This window comes from Parasteatoda tepidariorum, chromosome 2 (assembly GCF_982258835.1).
Source record: "Parasteatoda tepidariorum strain Cologne lab strain chromosome 2, Ptep-v5.0, whole genome shotgun sequence".
NCBI lineage: Eukaryota > Metazoa > Arthropoda > Arachnida > Araneae > Theridiidae > Parasteatoda > Parasteatoda tepidariorum.
The window spans coordinates 124,297,493-124,312,006 of record NC_141756.1 but is presented as its reverse complement, the minus strand read 5'-3'; the positions used below and the strand labels follow the sequence as shown (position 1 = coordinate 124,312,006).

General features: G+C 29.6%; 1 protein-coding gene across 8 annotated transcripts in view; it reads right to left on the bottom strand.

The window, feature by feature from the left end:
• LOC107440360 (transmembrane channel-like protein 7) overlaps positions 1-14,514 on the bottom strand; it is a 60,939-nt gene that overhangs the window by 19,690 nt on the left and 26,735 nt on the right. For 6 of the 8 annotated variants that reach the window (XR_011636272.2, XM_043053776.3, XM_043053779.3 and 3 more), the window contains exons 8-14: positions 13,209-13,373; positions 11,500-11,642; positions 7,766-7,913; positions 7,516-7,677; positions 6,662-6,825; positions 3,946-4,063; positions 873-967 (exon numbers count right to left, since the gene is read on the bottom strand). Coding sequence is in view for 7 of the 8 variants with exons in the window: in XM_043053776.3 (XP_042909710.2) it covers positions 873-967; positions 3,946-4,063; positions 6,662-6,825; positions 7,516-7,677; positions 7,766-7,913; positions 11,500-11,642; positions 13,209-13,373 (995 nt within the window). In the remaining variant the exon portion in view is untranslated. The remainder of the gene's footprint in view (positions 1-872; positions 968-3,945; positions 4,064-6,661; positions 6,826-7,515; positions 7,678-7,765; positions 7,914-11,499; positions 11,643-13,208; positions 13,374-14,514) is intronic. The other 2 variants (XM_087158271.1, XM_043053789.3) reach the window with 2 other exon arrangements.

The following is a 14,514-nucleotide window of genomic DNA, read 5'->3' as shown; positions in this document are numbered from 1 at the left end:
GCATTATATTTGCTTTTAAACTACAACAAACAAGTCATTAAGCAGCACAACCTTTTTTCCCTAGGTTGCAAAAGAATGAGAAATTTTCTCAATCTTGGAGAACTATATCAGCATCTAACTCTACTTGAAATTGAATTTTAGTACATTGAATAACATTAATTCCTTCCATAGAATGTAAAACTTATTTTTTTTAAAAATATTTTATTTATTATTGATTTAATCAGCTGATAATTTAAAAACCAACTATGTGTAACCATAATCTCTACTTTACAATCGTTGTTGAACAGCCGACCCAATTTTGGGTTTACGACTACTAATGTTGAACTCCGTAGCCCTATAATTTGTAGTTCAATCCAGAAGACAAAGGTTGGGAGAAATGTGCCTTTGCGGTTGAATTTTTGATGGAACTAACCTGCATTTGCCTTGCACGGACTACGAGAACCTCCCTTGATTAGCCTGACGGCAAGGGGACTCTAACCCATGATCTGTCTTCCACTGAGGATATTTCACATCAGCACTGTGGTCGGTGCAAGCCGGATGCAGAATTTTTATCAACCAGTCATCGCTAGGATTTGAATCAAGTTCACCTCATTGGAAAACAAACGCTCTATCCCCTGAGCCAACACAGCTCCGTAATCACTATTCTTACAAATTGTCAGATTGCTAAAAAACAATTTTTCTAGGATTTTGGACATACCATTTATAACTTAATATTGGGTCTGCAGACAATCCACTATAACTGTGTTCGACTGTATTTATTAATGTTCTGTAATTACAGACATGCACAGCATATGACCCTCCTCATAATAATTTAAAAGATATTACTTTTAATAGAAATTACTTAACTCATTTATGAAAAAATGGCAACTTACTTTCTACCAACGTTTAAGAAGAAAAAGAACAGAGAAACTAAGAACTCAGAGACATTTAACTTATACAACTCTTGGCCAACATATGTTTCCCAACACTAGAAAAGATTATCAAAAATTACATTACTTACTGGAATTATACAAATAGTAAAATGTGAGTACGAAGTTTTAAAAACACAAGATGATTAAACACAAAGATACACATTCAATGACAATACTTGAATAGTAACTTAGTGAATTTTTTGGTAATAGACATTAGCTTTAAATCAAATCAATAAGTTTATTATAAATTAAATAAAACTTATTTTCCATTTATTTTTTTTATAAAAAACCAACTAAGTGATTAAAAAACAAATTAAAATGATAATACCCGAAAATATGAACTACCAACATAAATAATTTATGATACAAAATGGTAGTCTCTTCATGCTAGTACATAAATATAATCTTTACAAATAAATAGCTTAGTTTAACATAGCCGAAACGTGTAATGCAAAAAAAATATTTTCCTGCTGAAAATTTCTCTGTTACCGTATTTAATTTATAACTTTTATCAAGAGAAACAAATCTAATTAAGTTTTAAAAAGTTAAATTTTAACAAATTTCTATTATATATATATTACTATAACCTCTCAGGATTGACCACTCTCCGTACCACAGTAAAATTGTCTTTGATAGAGGTTGGTCGTTTTTAGGAGCTACCTCCACGACTTGATAATTGTTATCGAATGATTTTTTGCTAGCGATTTTAATTTTAGTCATCCTTGTGAGGAAATACCACTTTTGTCCGTGTTACGAAAAGGGGGATCAATGAATACAGTTTAGCGTCTGTAAAAACTGAGACAATTATGCGTAAAAACCAATTTACTAGTTAGAAATTATAAAGCTATTTTAAATAAATAAACTACAGTCGGACTTCTATTTAACGAACTTCCATTTTACGAATTTCTCTATTTTGCGAATTTTTTCGTGGAACCAAGAACATTTTGGGAATTTCTTCGTTAAATAACTTCTAAATAGCAAAGTGAATTTTCTATTTAACGAATTTTTTTTTTTTTTTTTTGTGATCTACTTTCCCCATTTCCCAAAATATTTGAGAAAATTATTAACTTGTTAACGCATTTCATGGAGGAAATGACCTTGAACTGATTTTCGCATCCCCTTAACTTTTAGAGAAAGCAGTAAAATTCCTTTCCCTTTTTGTTTGCATTTCATACAGGAAATGCAATCCCACTAGAAAAGGGGGGAAAGGGTCAAATTCCTTGAATAGGAAATGAGCAGAGAAGATAAAAGGAATGGGTCATCAAAGTGTGTGGTCCCTGGTCCCTTATTGACATGTCCTATTATCTCCACCCCCACTGTTCACTTCCTTTCTAGAAAAACTTTAAACTTTCTCGTTGTTCACTCGGTAGAGCTCCTGTTTTAAGATTGCTGATCAGAGTGCTGCTTGTTGCTTTTCTTACGGCTGCAAAATGTCGAAGCGAAAGTGCCTGACTATTAAAAAAAAAAATTACAAGATAAAGGTGCATCAATTGCAATTTTAATTATTTCTAGTATCCATGAATTTAAAACCTATTCTACGTTGTGTAAGTATTTCAAAAGATGATTTTCTATTTAACGAATTTTCCATATAACGAACTTTTTTTCGGGATTTAGCGACTTCGTTAAATAGAGGTCCGACTGTATTATGTTTTTTGTTCAAGTTTGCACTAAATTTTATACCATAAAAATTACTTAGCTTTAATAGTTGAGAAGAGATTTGTTTGTTTGAGATGCTTGTTTTTTCTAAAAATAACTTTTTTTTCTAATTTAGCTTACAATTTTAGAAGTAAATCGTTGACAGCATAGTTTTTAGCATCAAATTGTAAATGATTGATGCATTCTGACAGCAACATGAGGTTGTATCCTCAAACAGAGCTCTCTTAATAAGAGCCATCTCTTCCCTTCTTTAAAAAAAAAAAGAGTTTTTTCCTGCTTTGGCTTTTAGTGATTCATGTATTGAACCCATTAATCATCATAAAGGGGAAGAGTGACGCTCCTCCTCAGGAAAAGAGGGAGATACAGCTGGCGCTCGTAAAAGAGGCATTTCCTGAAACCTTTTCATTCGAGTGTTAGGGAAAGAAGAAATAGGGTGGAAACGTTAATGTGGAGTGGGAGTCAAAATGGAAAACTTGAATAGGTCTAAAAGGATACACATCCTTGAGAAACATTTGTTCTCCTCCTGATCATGTAATACTTAGGAGGCAAACTTTCTTTCTATATTTTCTCTATACAAGTAAGAGGAAGTAAATTTTTCTCTTCCACCTACCCACCTTAATGAATGACGGAAATTTTCCCTTCTTGCTTGAATCATTCTAATACAAAATGGCGGTGAGAGCAATTACTATTTTCATAATTGTAAATTTTTTTTCGTTTTCTATATTTTAAGTAATAATAATTTTTTTTCTAATATTTTGTGTTTGATTGATTAGATATCATTCTGATACTAAAACATTATTGCCCAAAGAATAATTTAAATTTATTTTTTGCTTCTTAGATTCAGATCGTTTACTAGATCATTTTAAACTTTGTTTACCTTGTTAGTCTATCATACGGAAAAATCTATTATCCGGACTTCCGGAAGTCACGCCGATTCCGGATACGCGACTTTCCACTGTATTTATAAATCAGCATTTGAATAAATAATACCAGGCATGCATAAATAATTCTATCACCTTTTTTACGGAACAAAAAAATCTTAAATATTCAGAAAGTAGAAAATTTCGTTTACTATTAACTATGTCCATCAAAAAATATTAATACTGTTGTCTGGGTACCAATCTAGCTACATCACTGATCAACTTTCTTTACAGAAAAAATGTACATTTAATTTACACAGCAGAGGATTACTATGCATTATATGAGACCATACAATGAAAATTATTTTAAAAAAAATTTGGGGGATAAAACTAATTGGCAGAGTAGTTTGTGTAACCCTAAGTTAGCACACAAAATCTACTAGCGTGGAATTACGTGAAGAACTGCAATTTGTCTATCTCTGATTATATGGCTAGACAACAACATTAAAAGAGCTCACCATGGGTGCATGACAGTGAGATTTACCTTTGCCACAAATATCTACAGGTTGGCAAAATATTTGATGTTGAAAAGAAGCAACTAAAACAACAACAGACGAGAGTCCAATAAAAGCACTCCTAAAACACAAATATCAGCATTTTAATAAACAATATAAAATGAGCTATACACGGAACGTAAAAAACAATTAGAATAAACAATATAGCATATGATGAACAAAACATGAAGGAAAAAAAAGAAAAAACTCTGATTGTGCATCTAGAATGACGATTGATCTAATGAACGGATTTTCACATATCAGAACTTAATGGTTCACGAAGACTTTCATGGTTCACTTTATTTAATTTCGAACATAATATGCTAATTAATTAGAACACACAATATTTTAAGTTACAAAATAAGACATAAGGGGCACTTTCTCTGAACGAACTTACCTTCTTTTTTGCATAATGCACGCTTTTGCATAATACGTGTCGAAAATTGACATGGTAAACAAAAATATCTCATTTTCGAAAACGGAAAATTAAGCACTTTTAAAAAACACTGAATGAAATAAGCACCTTTAAGAGCTTTTAAAAAACGAAAATAAGCACCTTTCAAAAATGCTATGCACCATGTCTATCTCGAGCCATCACAGTTCAGGAATTTTAGGGGTCACAATACTTTTATAAACTTATCATTCTATCCTATTGCTTTGCAGGAGATTAGTGTTTGGTATTCATTTTTATTTAAATTTGCACTTTTCTCTTCCTTATAAAAGTTAGCAATTTATGCAATTTTAAAGTTGTTAAGTATAACTAAGAGGTAAGTGATAAGCCTATATAAGTATTATTATTATTAAAAAAAAAAAAAAAAAAAGAAATATTTGGGATTTTGATTATGCAGACAATTTAAGTTGTATATAACAGACGTGTCACTCCTGTTAGCTTCTTGGATTAATTCATTTTTTTATTTGTTACGGTAATAATTTTCATGTACATAAAAATGCTTTTGTTTTAATATTAAAATTTTTTCTATGAAAAAAAAGAACCTCTATTATGAGTATAGTTCGTTCACCAAGAGTTGGCACTTGGCTCCGCCTTCATCACGTGGCATCCGACGATACTATTTTGTTATTTTTGGGAGAAGGATGTGAAAAATCCTGATATTTGGAGATCGTATGACAAAAAGATTTATTCCCCCATCTTTATGTGCATTTTTTTAACATTAAATATTTTATAAATTTGATATCTCTCTTTTGAGTGAATATTTTGTACTTTTTGAGACATTTTGCTGTGAAAACTGCAGTTTTTTAAATTTAAAAAATATTTAATTAGTTAGAGTAACGTAAGGTATAATAGCAGATGATACTGCGAAGTAAGGAGGTGGAGCCAAGTACCAACTCCTGGTGAATGAATAATAAGCTAAGAATCGTGCCTTTTTCGGAGGGCATGAAGTCTGTTAACATATTAACATATGTTTGTGATATGTTTAACATGATATGTTTAACATATGTTAACAATTTTAACATATGCTTGTGAAATCTCAGCCATATATTGTACGGATGAGGCTATGTTGGGTACCTTTGAGATAAAGGTCTTGAGAAGTATTTTTGGCGGACATAATTAATAAAAAATTTACAAGATTAATTGAATGAGCAAATAAATATTTTCACTGCAAATCCACCTCTATTTTTTTTCTCTTTTTTTGTTTGCTTTCACTCCAGAATACAAGAAGCAGCGACGTCTGAATTACGAAAATACAAGCTAGCTCACCGATGGAAAAAAAATACGGAAAATCTTATTTTCTGTGCGTGAAATGGGAGAAAATAGCTAATATAAGTAAAAATGCGGAAGGGTTAGCAGCTAGGACGCAGCTGGAATTTTCTGTTTTTTTTTTAAAAAAATCGTAAATAAATATAATTTTTTTTACTTTAACGACTGAATTTTTAAAAAAAGCAAGATATTTATTTTTAAAAAAAAAACGAAACTTTTAGGGAATTGGAGTTTTTGATAAAAAGGCTAAAATTCGAGAGATAAAAGCGAAAAAAATCTCATCCCTGTATAAAGGTCAACCAGTTTTATCCCAAGGAAATGATTTTTAGAGAAACTTCAGTGGGAGGAATGAGGACTTCAATAATTTCGCTCTGCGGAAAATTAAATTCCGCATAAAATATTTTAACTTGTGCAAAAAAAACAAAAAAAATTCAGCGGAAATTAGCGGGAAAAATCTGAAGAAAAAAAGTGGAAATATGCGGAAGAATCTCATCCCTGTTAGAAGATCAAATCTAGAGCTTCATAACTCATATAATGGACCTGACATTATTAACTTTATTAAACGACAAATAATAAAATGGGCAGACCACCTTATCAGAATGGACGAAGATCGTACCACAACAAGAGAGTTTTCAATGCCAGACTAGTTGACACACGAATAAGAGACAGGCTGAATCTGAGATGGATAGATGGCCTAGAAAAAGACTTTTCGGTCTTAAAAACTGGAAAACACTAGCAGGAAAAAGGTTAGACTGGAGAAAACTTCTTAAGAAGACTAAGGCCCACCCTGGGCTGTCGAGCCATTGATGATGATGATGATGAAGGCTAGTAATGCAAATTGAGTTAGAAAATTATGTTACTAGGTATATAGTACCATTTAATATGTTTGTTTTTTTTAACTTCAAAACCCAATGACAAATTTATGGACATTTTCATTGTTGAATAGTTGTCAAATGAAGTTACCTTGCAAGAGATAAATTCACAGTTGTTCTGGCATGAAACTTTTCAAATTGTGTCACAAATGAGAAAAATAAAGGAGAAGCTGTTCTGATTGCTGTCACGGATAAAACAGGCATATATTGCAACATTAAAGTTTTAATTCCTGGTTGATAAGGATAATTTTCTTCCTGCCAATAGAAATATGTATAAGTAAAATAAATAATAATAATAAACAATTAAACAACAAGCTTAGAATAAATAGGATAAAAAATAGTTAAAAAATAAATTATCCAAATTAAATAAGAGTTTTATTTTATTTAGATAATTTAATAAAATAAGAGTTTTATTTCATTTAGATAATTAAGTATATACATATTTAAATATTGCGGTCCCCCTAATTTGTCTAAAATTATTTCCTTTGGTACGGTTGTACACTATATTATAACATAATACCTTACCGAGTTTTATATTTTACAATGATACTTGATTAATTTTGGTAATAGCTACTATTAAAATAAAAATATAGGAAAAATCTTTCTGCGAGAATTCGGCATTGTTTTGCAATGTCACCATGATTCTGTCTCAAAAGATGCAACTATATTTTAGGCATTGATGAAATTTAAGAAAGTTTTGTGCACTATTGACAATGTATTTGTCATTTCACCACCACTATGAAAAAGTTCCTCAAAAACAGCAAATATTAGCAGTTTTGAAAATATTCTACTTTTGACTGTCACAATTACGTTAAATTGATTTAAATACAGCAATCGATAAATATTTCTACAAGCATGATTTTTTTACTTCGTTTTAATTGCTCATTGTGAAATAAGCATACACTTCACACCACAATAAATTCATGGATAAAAAAGAAATTGTACCCGCAGCTGCAAGTGAACAAGAGTGAATATCATATAATAGCTTCCAGAAATCAATGCTATAACTGACAAATTCACAAGAAATCTTATGCAATACAATTTTATCCATACGCTCTGTGATCTTGCTTCAGCTTTTTTTTTGTACACAATTTCTGACAAAGTTGTCTAAGAAAAAAAAAAAAACATTATTCACTACTTTTTTTTAACAAATTAAAATTGATTTTTTAAAAAATGCTCTGTAAAGGGCACTTACTCTTATATTGTTAGTAAAACTTCTGCGATGAATTTCTGCATTTTTGCTACCTTGAATGCAATAATCCCAAGCAGAGAAAACCTCATTGGCAAATCGAGGTGCAGAATATTCCTGAGACATTATGGCTTCATAAACTCCAAACGAAGAACTGAAATATGAGATGCCTGGCTTCAAAACTCAATAAACATTATCGTCGTTTTCCTTTGTTAATGAATATAATACTTTTTGCTGTTCATTAAAAGATAAGGAGAAAATTTTTGCATTTAAAATTGTTCATTAAGATTTTTCTCTTACCAAAATATTAAAAGCTAGCTAACTATTCACCTCAGTGATTTTTTTTTTTTTTTTTTTGTGGCTAATACTTAAATAATAGAATTTAATGAATGTTAGCTATTTTCTTATTCAGTCTCACAGCTTAATTTTTTGTACAGAGATGAAGGAAGGCAATTTTTTTTCCTTTCTTTTTGTACTGGAATCCAGAAACTATTTGTTTCACAGTATTTTTTCATTCTTTAATTAATTTTAAATTCACTTTCTCAAAATTCATTTCAAAAATCATTTGTTTACAATTTCTAACAAATTTGGACAATGTCAAACAAATGCCACTATCTGCTCTTGAAAACAGACATTTTTGTATCACAAATGTGTCAAGATGCAATCGCACAATCATTCAATTTTTTGTACAGAGATGAAGGAAGGCAATTTTTTCCCCTCTCTTTTTGTACTGGAATCTAGAAGCTTTTTGTTTAGCAATATTTTTTCATTCTTTAATTAATTTTAAATTCACTTTTTCAAAATTTATTTCAAAAATCATTTGTTTACAATTTCTAACAAATTTGGACAATGTCAAACAAATGCCACTATCTGCTCTTGAAAGCAGACATTTTTGCATCACAAATGTGTCAAGATGTAATATGCCACACAGGAAAATGAAAAAGAAGAAATAGGGTGTACAACTGTGTTTTTAGGGAAGTGAAAATCGCTTGTTTCATTCCTGATAAGAGACATAAATATCGCAAAACAGGAAACCAAAAATCCTAATGATGAGTGTAAAGACATTAACCCTTTGACAGTTATGAATGAGTTCGGCTCGCAATTGACATAATGTGCACAAATGAGTTCCGCTCGGGAGCAAGATTTTGACTGCAATGGTTAGTAACAAGTACTGCTCGCGTAGTTAAATTTTTCCCCAATGCGCGCTGACGAGCTTAGCTCGTTCGCCATTATTATTCTGCATTGATTATGTTAAAAACGAATCCTACTCGTGAAACGTAGTTAGCTTTACTGCCTACAGATGGCAGTATGGGTTCCATGAATTTCTTTTCATAATGAACGGGGAATTCATTTTTTTACCTTGTTTTTTTTTATGCATATTTTGGCGCGTTTTTTTAGGATGTTTGTAAAGTAAAATGGCTGAAAAGCGAAAGTAAGATAATTATGATGATGATTGTGATACAGAAAGCTTATCAAGTTTTCAGTCTGATGAAGACTTTGTTCAGAGTACTTAGGTAATTACAGGGTATCTGCTAAATTTTAGATTTTCAAATTCATGACTTTCCATGACTAATTCCAAGAATTTTTCATGACTTTACGAAGTTACTATTTTCTCCAACAGAAACACAATAGTAAATTTAAAAAAGCTTCATAATAACATTAATTGAAATTATAGGTGTATCCAAAACTGTTATACTCTGCATCTTCATATTTATAGATTTTTAATTTAAAAAACAGCGTAAATAAAGATCTGAAGCAATAAAATAGCTGAAAAAATACAAAAGTAACTTTTTGTTCTTTTATTCTGCAGAATTACATTCTAAAGATACTTTTCTTGTTCGAGGGAAAGAAGAGAAATACTTCTGATTTTTCTGTTCTCATTTCGGAATAAAACAAATTCGCCAATCACTGGCTTGCTTCTGCTAGAATTTTAAATTGATAAAATAAAAAAATAAATAATAAAAATTCTGAAATCACAGAAGCTTCACATAATTTGCTCAAAGAAATCACATAATTTGCTCAAGAAATGACGTTTTTTTTTCTTTTCATTTTTTGAAAGAACACAATTTTTAAAGAACATGATAAAAACATTTAATATTTAAATAAAATATGACTGTGAGTGGGGAGTTTGTTACAATTTCAGATATTCGGAACACCAAGAAATTGGGGGAGGGGTAAATTCCAGTTTAATAACTAGATTTTTCGACGACCTAAATTCATGACTTTCCATAACTTTTCCTTAAAAAATAGTTAAAATCATGACATTTCATGACAAATTCTGTTCAATACCGAAATTCATGACTTTTCAGGTGCGCGGATACCCTGTAATTACTGTATTTAAATGCTTTATAAAGTTTTACATTAGTTGTATTTATTTAATCCTTTCAATTTAATATTTGTCTTATATTTATAATTAACTATTATTTATAAAATTGATTATAATCATTTATAATTTACTATTAATAATTATCATTTATTTATTTTAAAGTACGTAAAAACTGTTATTTTTGTACTACAAATACTTTAAGAATTTTTTAAAATGCGTGAGGCGAGCTATCTACGGCATCGCCAGAGAAGGGTGACATTTTCGGAAGAACGGAGGGGGAAAACAGTTGCCACTTTCGACTATTGTTTGCTCGTAATACTGTAGGAATTAATGAAACTAAAACTGCTCATTTCCCTAACCGTCAAAGGGTTAATAATTTTTATAATAAACCTGATTTTTATTTTGATGGTTCTGAAAATTGGGATTACATTTCCTTGTAAATTTGTAATAATTATGTTTAATTTAATATTTAATTCTTCCAAATTTTATTTACTTTTTCCTTAATGATTACGCATGAAGACATTTTTCATAAAAACAAACAGATAATGAAATTCGGTTATTAACAGTTATCTAATGTAAAATATATTTTTGCAATAATATTTCTAAAAACTATTTAATTGAATTGTTGTGTTTCATTTATCGTTCACATTCCCAGAATTACGATTATTGATATTTTCGACACAGATCACTTGAAACATGTTGATCTTGTAGTTCTACCGTTTGTAATCAGCATTATTAAAAGAGTGCAGTTTTAACTGCTGCCCACAAAAGCGTATGTTATTGTCAAAATTTGAGAGAGAGTTCAATCAGTGTTTACAGTGATAACAAGTGCAGGGCTCCCAACATATTTTAGACAAGAAAAAAGGGAAAAGAGGACCATTTGTAGCAAAAAGAGGACCTAGGAGGACCAATTAAGACTTAAAAAAAAAACTTAGTAACATTTACAATTGTAACAGTTGCTATTGTGGCACCCCTGAATACAGTTTGACTCGATATCTTTACCAAAAAATTAACAAACATCAGTCATAGAAATTTAAAAACAGAATCCTACTAAAAATATATAAATTTCACAAGTTTCCTTTACCTTAATTTACTATAAAAACAGCTAGATTTTTTTTCCAACCTCTCTTATTTAATCTCCAAAGCAAGACTGGAAATTTACAAACATGATAAAAAACAATATAAAAAATAACAAATAATCACTGAAGTAAACTAACTTTATATTTAAACATTCTCAATACTTATTTTAATCGTACAGAATAGAGAAATCAATTAATACAGAAAAAAACATTAATAATACATCTGAAGCTACACATACGCTATTGGTAAAATTAAAAGAACAAAACATTGCAATGCATAAACTAAAGCATATTTTGTACTAGTGAATGAATGGTTAAAACAAAAATAAACTTACTATGCCATCAGTATAATGAAGCAGAATAAATAGATCGCAATGTATACAAATACAAATGCTAAAGGGACATTATAAACGAATCCTCCAGAAACAGAAGCTATGGGATAATTGCCTAAAAACATAATTGTTGGCTCCATCCATCCCTACAAGTATTAAAACACCCATAAGACTTATTCTTTAACACTAAAAACAAATCAACACTTATTATATACCTATTTCCACCATAGCCGGTCAAATGACCGCACTTAATGTTTCTTGATTGAATGCATGAAATATGAATGTTAGGAAGGAAATAAACTAAAAAAACTTTATTATAATTAAACAAAATTATATATTGCCAATTTTTATGCATTACAAACACAAAGAATAAAAATATTTAATTCATTGCTCAACGCACTTTCTTATATATACAGGATGCTTCCATTGTACATTTTCCGTAAACATATTTCTTCTAATTATTATTATTTCTATAATTCTTATAATTATAAGAATATATAAGAATTATAATTCTTATAATTAATATTATTTTGTCTAAGAATTAGTGCTGTCATGATTGTTTTGACATTTTAAAAACTAACAGTTAGTTAGAAATGAAGGAAAGCTATCAAAATAAAATAAAAGCTACTCACCAAAACATTTAGTTTGTGTCACTGTTTCTGACACAAAAATGCCAATCTCAAATTTTGGGTACTTTCTTGAAATTTAAATTCACAGTTATTCTGATTGAACTAACTATGCAAGTCTTTGCAGAAATGTGCAACTCATTGAATGCAATACGCTGAACATGCATTACATTGGCATTTCTGATCCAATAACCTTATAAAGCAATAAATTGTTCTCCCGGTCAAATGACCAGTTGTGGTAGAAATAGGTATACGAGTAGTATTATTCGAAACAAAATACTAAAAAAATGTAATAATAAAATATCAACTGCATATAGTGGTTAGAAAAGTCATGCAGTCAAATGTGCAAAAAACAATAAGATAAGTTCATTTTCGATACAATAGTTCAAAACGGTCATTTGACTGGTTAGGGTATGTTAAAATAATCCTATAAGTTCTTTATTATTATCTTTCTTTTAATTAGTAAGCAGCTAACAAGGTTAGTCTGAAACATTCAAACATAAGAAAATGGTTAAAATTCTAGAAAAAGTAATAATAACAGCTGTTAAAACTTCATAAAGAAAAAGAAAAACTTATTGGCGTTACATTCCAAGAAAGGTCAAAGTACTGTACCTATCTTGACCTTTCAATATGATACATCATAAGCGGTTAAGTGTTTAACTTAATAATGTAAATGTTTATTAAAATATAAAATTTGCTAACTTTGACTTTTTTAAAAATTTTATTTTTCCCAATGATGCGCCTCAAAAAATTAAACATGAATCGAACGCTTTCTATCGATTAAGTTAGTGGCTTTAGAAACAACTAATTTGATTCATTGGTGAATCATTGTTTACATATTACAGAGAATCAGAAAATGATATTTTCTAGTTGGGTCGTAAAAATATGAAATTATTTCTATTCTTTTCTTTAATGTTTTAAAATCGCATTTATAATTTGTTAGAGATAAATTTTTATTGTCATAATAAAATTTATATATATATATATAAAAAAAGAAGAAATTTTGTCAAAATGTACATCGCCTTTGGCACACCACTGCTTTAATTAGTGGAATCACTTTCACATTATATGTAAGAAAGAATTTACCGTTCCTTGAAGTAGATTCTGTAAGTTATCAAAGAAACTTTTGGTCTTTGCTTCCTTAATCTCTTTAAAGTACTTCCTGTGACAATATTTTACAATATCTTTTTCACTCATTTTAGAATGATTTGTGACAAGAGCTAAGGAAAAAGTTTGCTTTTTTTCAAATACCTATAAAGTTTCACAATAAAAGTAAATTTTTAATGATTAATTTCTTAAAAATATAAAACACTGATTAGAAAAGAAGGGAAGCATTTAACCTAACATAGTTGTGAGATGCACCCTATAATAAAACTGAAAATAGAAATTTTAGGAAATTGAAATATTAATTGGTCAAATAGGTACTAATTATTTGGACATGAAATGGTTTATTTTAACAGTAAGATTTCTATGAGACGTTACTTTTTAAGAACAATAAATTTAAAGTAATAAGCCTTGTTGTCCAGAAACATAATGAACAGACCAAACATTACCAAATAATATTTCTTAATACATCTTTCAGGGCTGCCACAGACAAAAATGATCAAAATAGTTGCTTTCAGTAGCCTAAAGCATGAAAATAGTAGCCGAAAACTAGGAAAATAGTTGTCTAAATAAGAAAAAAAATTCATCAAAAATATGACTAAAATTTTGTTAATGATTTAATTGTCATATGCCATGATCCATTTAGTCAAGCTGGTGGAAAATATGATAATTTTTATATAAACTTTAATGTTCTAGCACTATTTTCCCTTTTCTCAATAACTGATCCAGGAAATATATATATGTATATCGTGAAAGGTGATTACTCAAATTCGAAATTCACGCCTCGTAATATCGTATTAATTATTTTTCTTTTTTAATTTCAAAAAAATCATGCGGAATTTTGTAGCAACCATTGAAAAGACGATCAAGAAATGAAATAGACTTACAATGGAATCTGGGCAGATTGAACAAATTAAAAAGTCAAGACTTCAAATTTGCAATTCAAAATTTTTTAAGAAAAAAAAAGTTCAGTGTATTCAGAATTTGTCTTGCAGGGCGCAGATTTTCCATCCAATTTATGACTTAAAAAAAAAAAAAAAAAAAAAACATCGCTGAAAGTACAGAAAAGTTTCCCAATAGTCTCCTTTTTCTGAAAATAGTTGCTTTTTTAGCCTTTTCAGGCAAAAAAAAGTTGCCACAGTTGCTGCATGTCAAAAATAGTTGCATTTTAGTTGCCTGTGGCAACCCTGATCTTTTAAAAAATATAACTTATGTTAAATACAGTATAACGTCTCATATCCGGACGTTCCTTTTCCGGAAGGATCGATTTCCCGGACACTTTTTAACA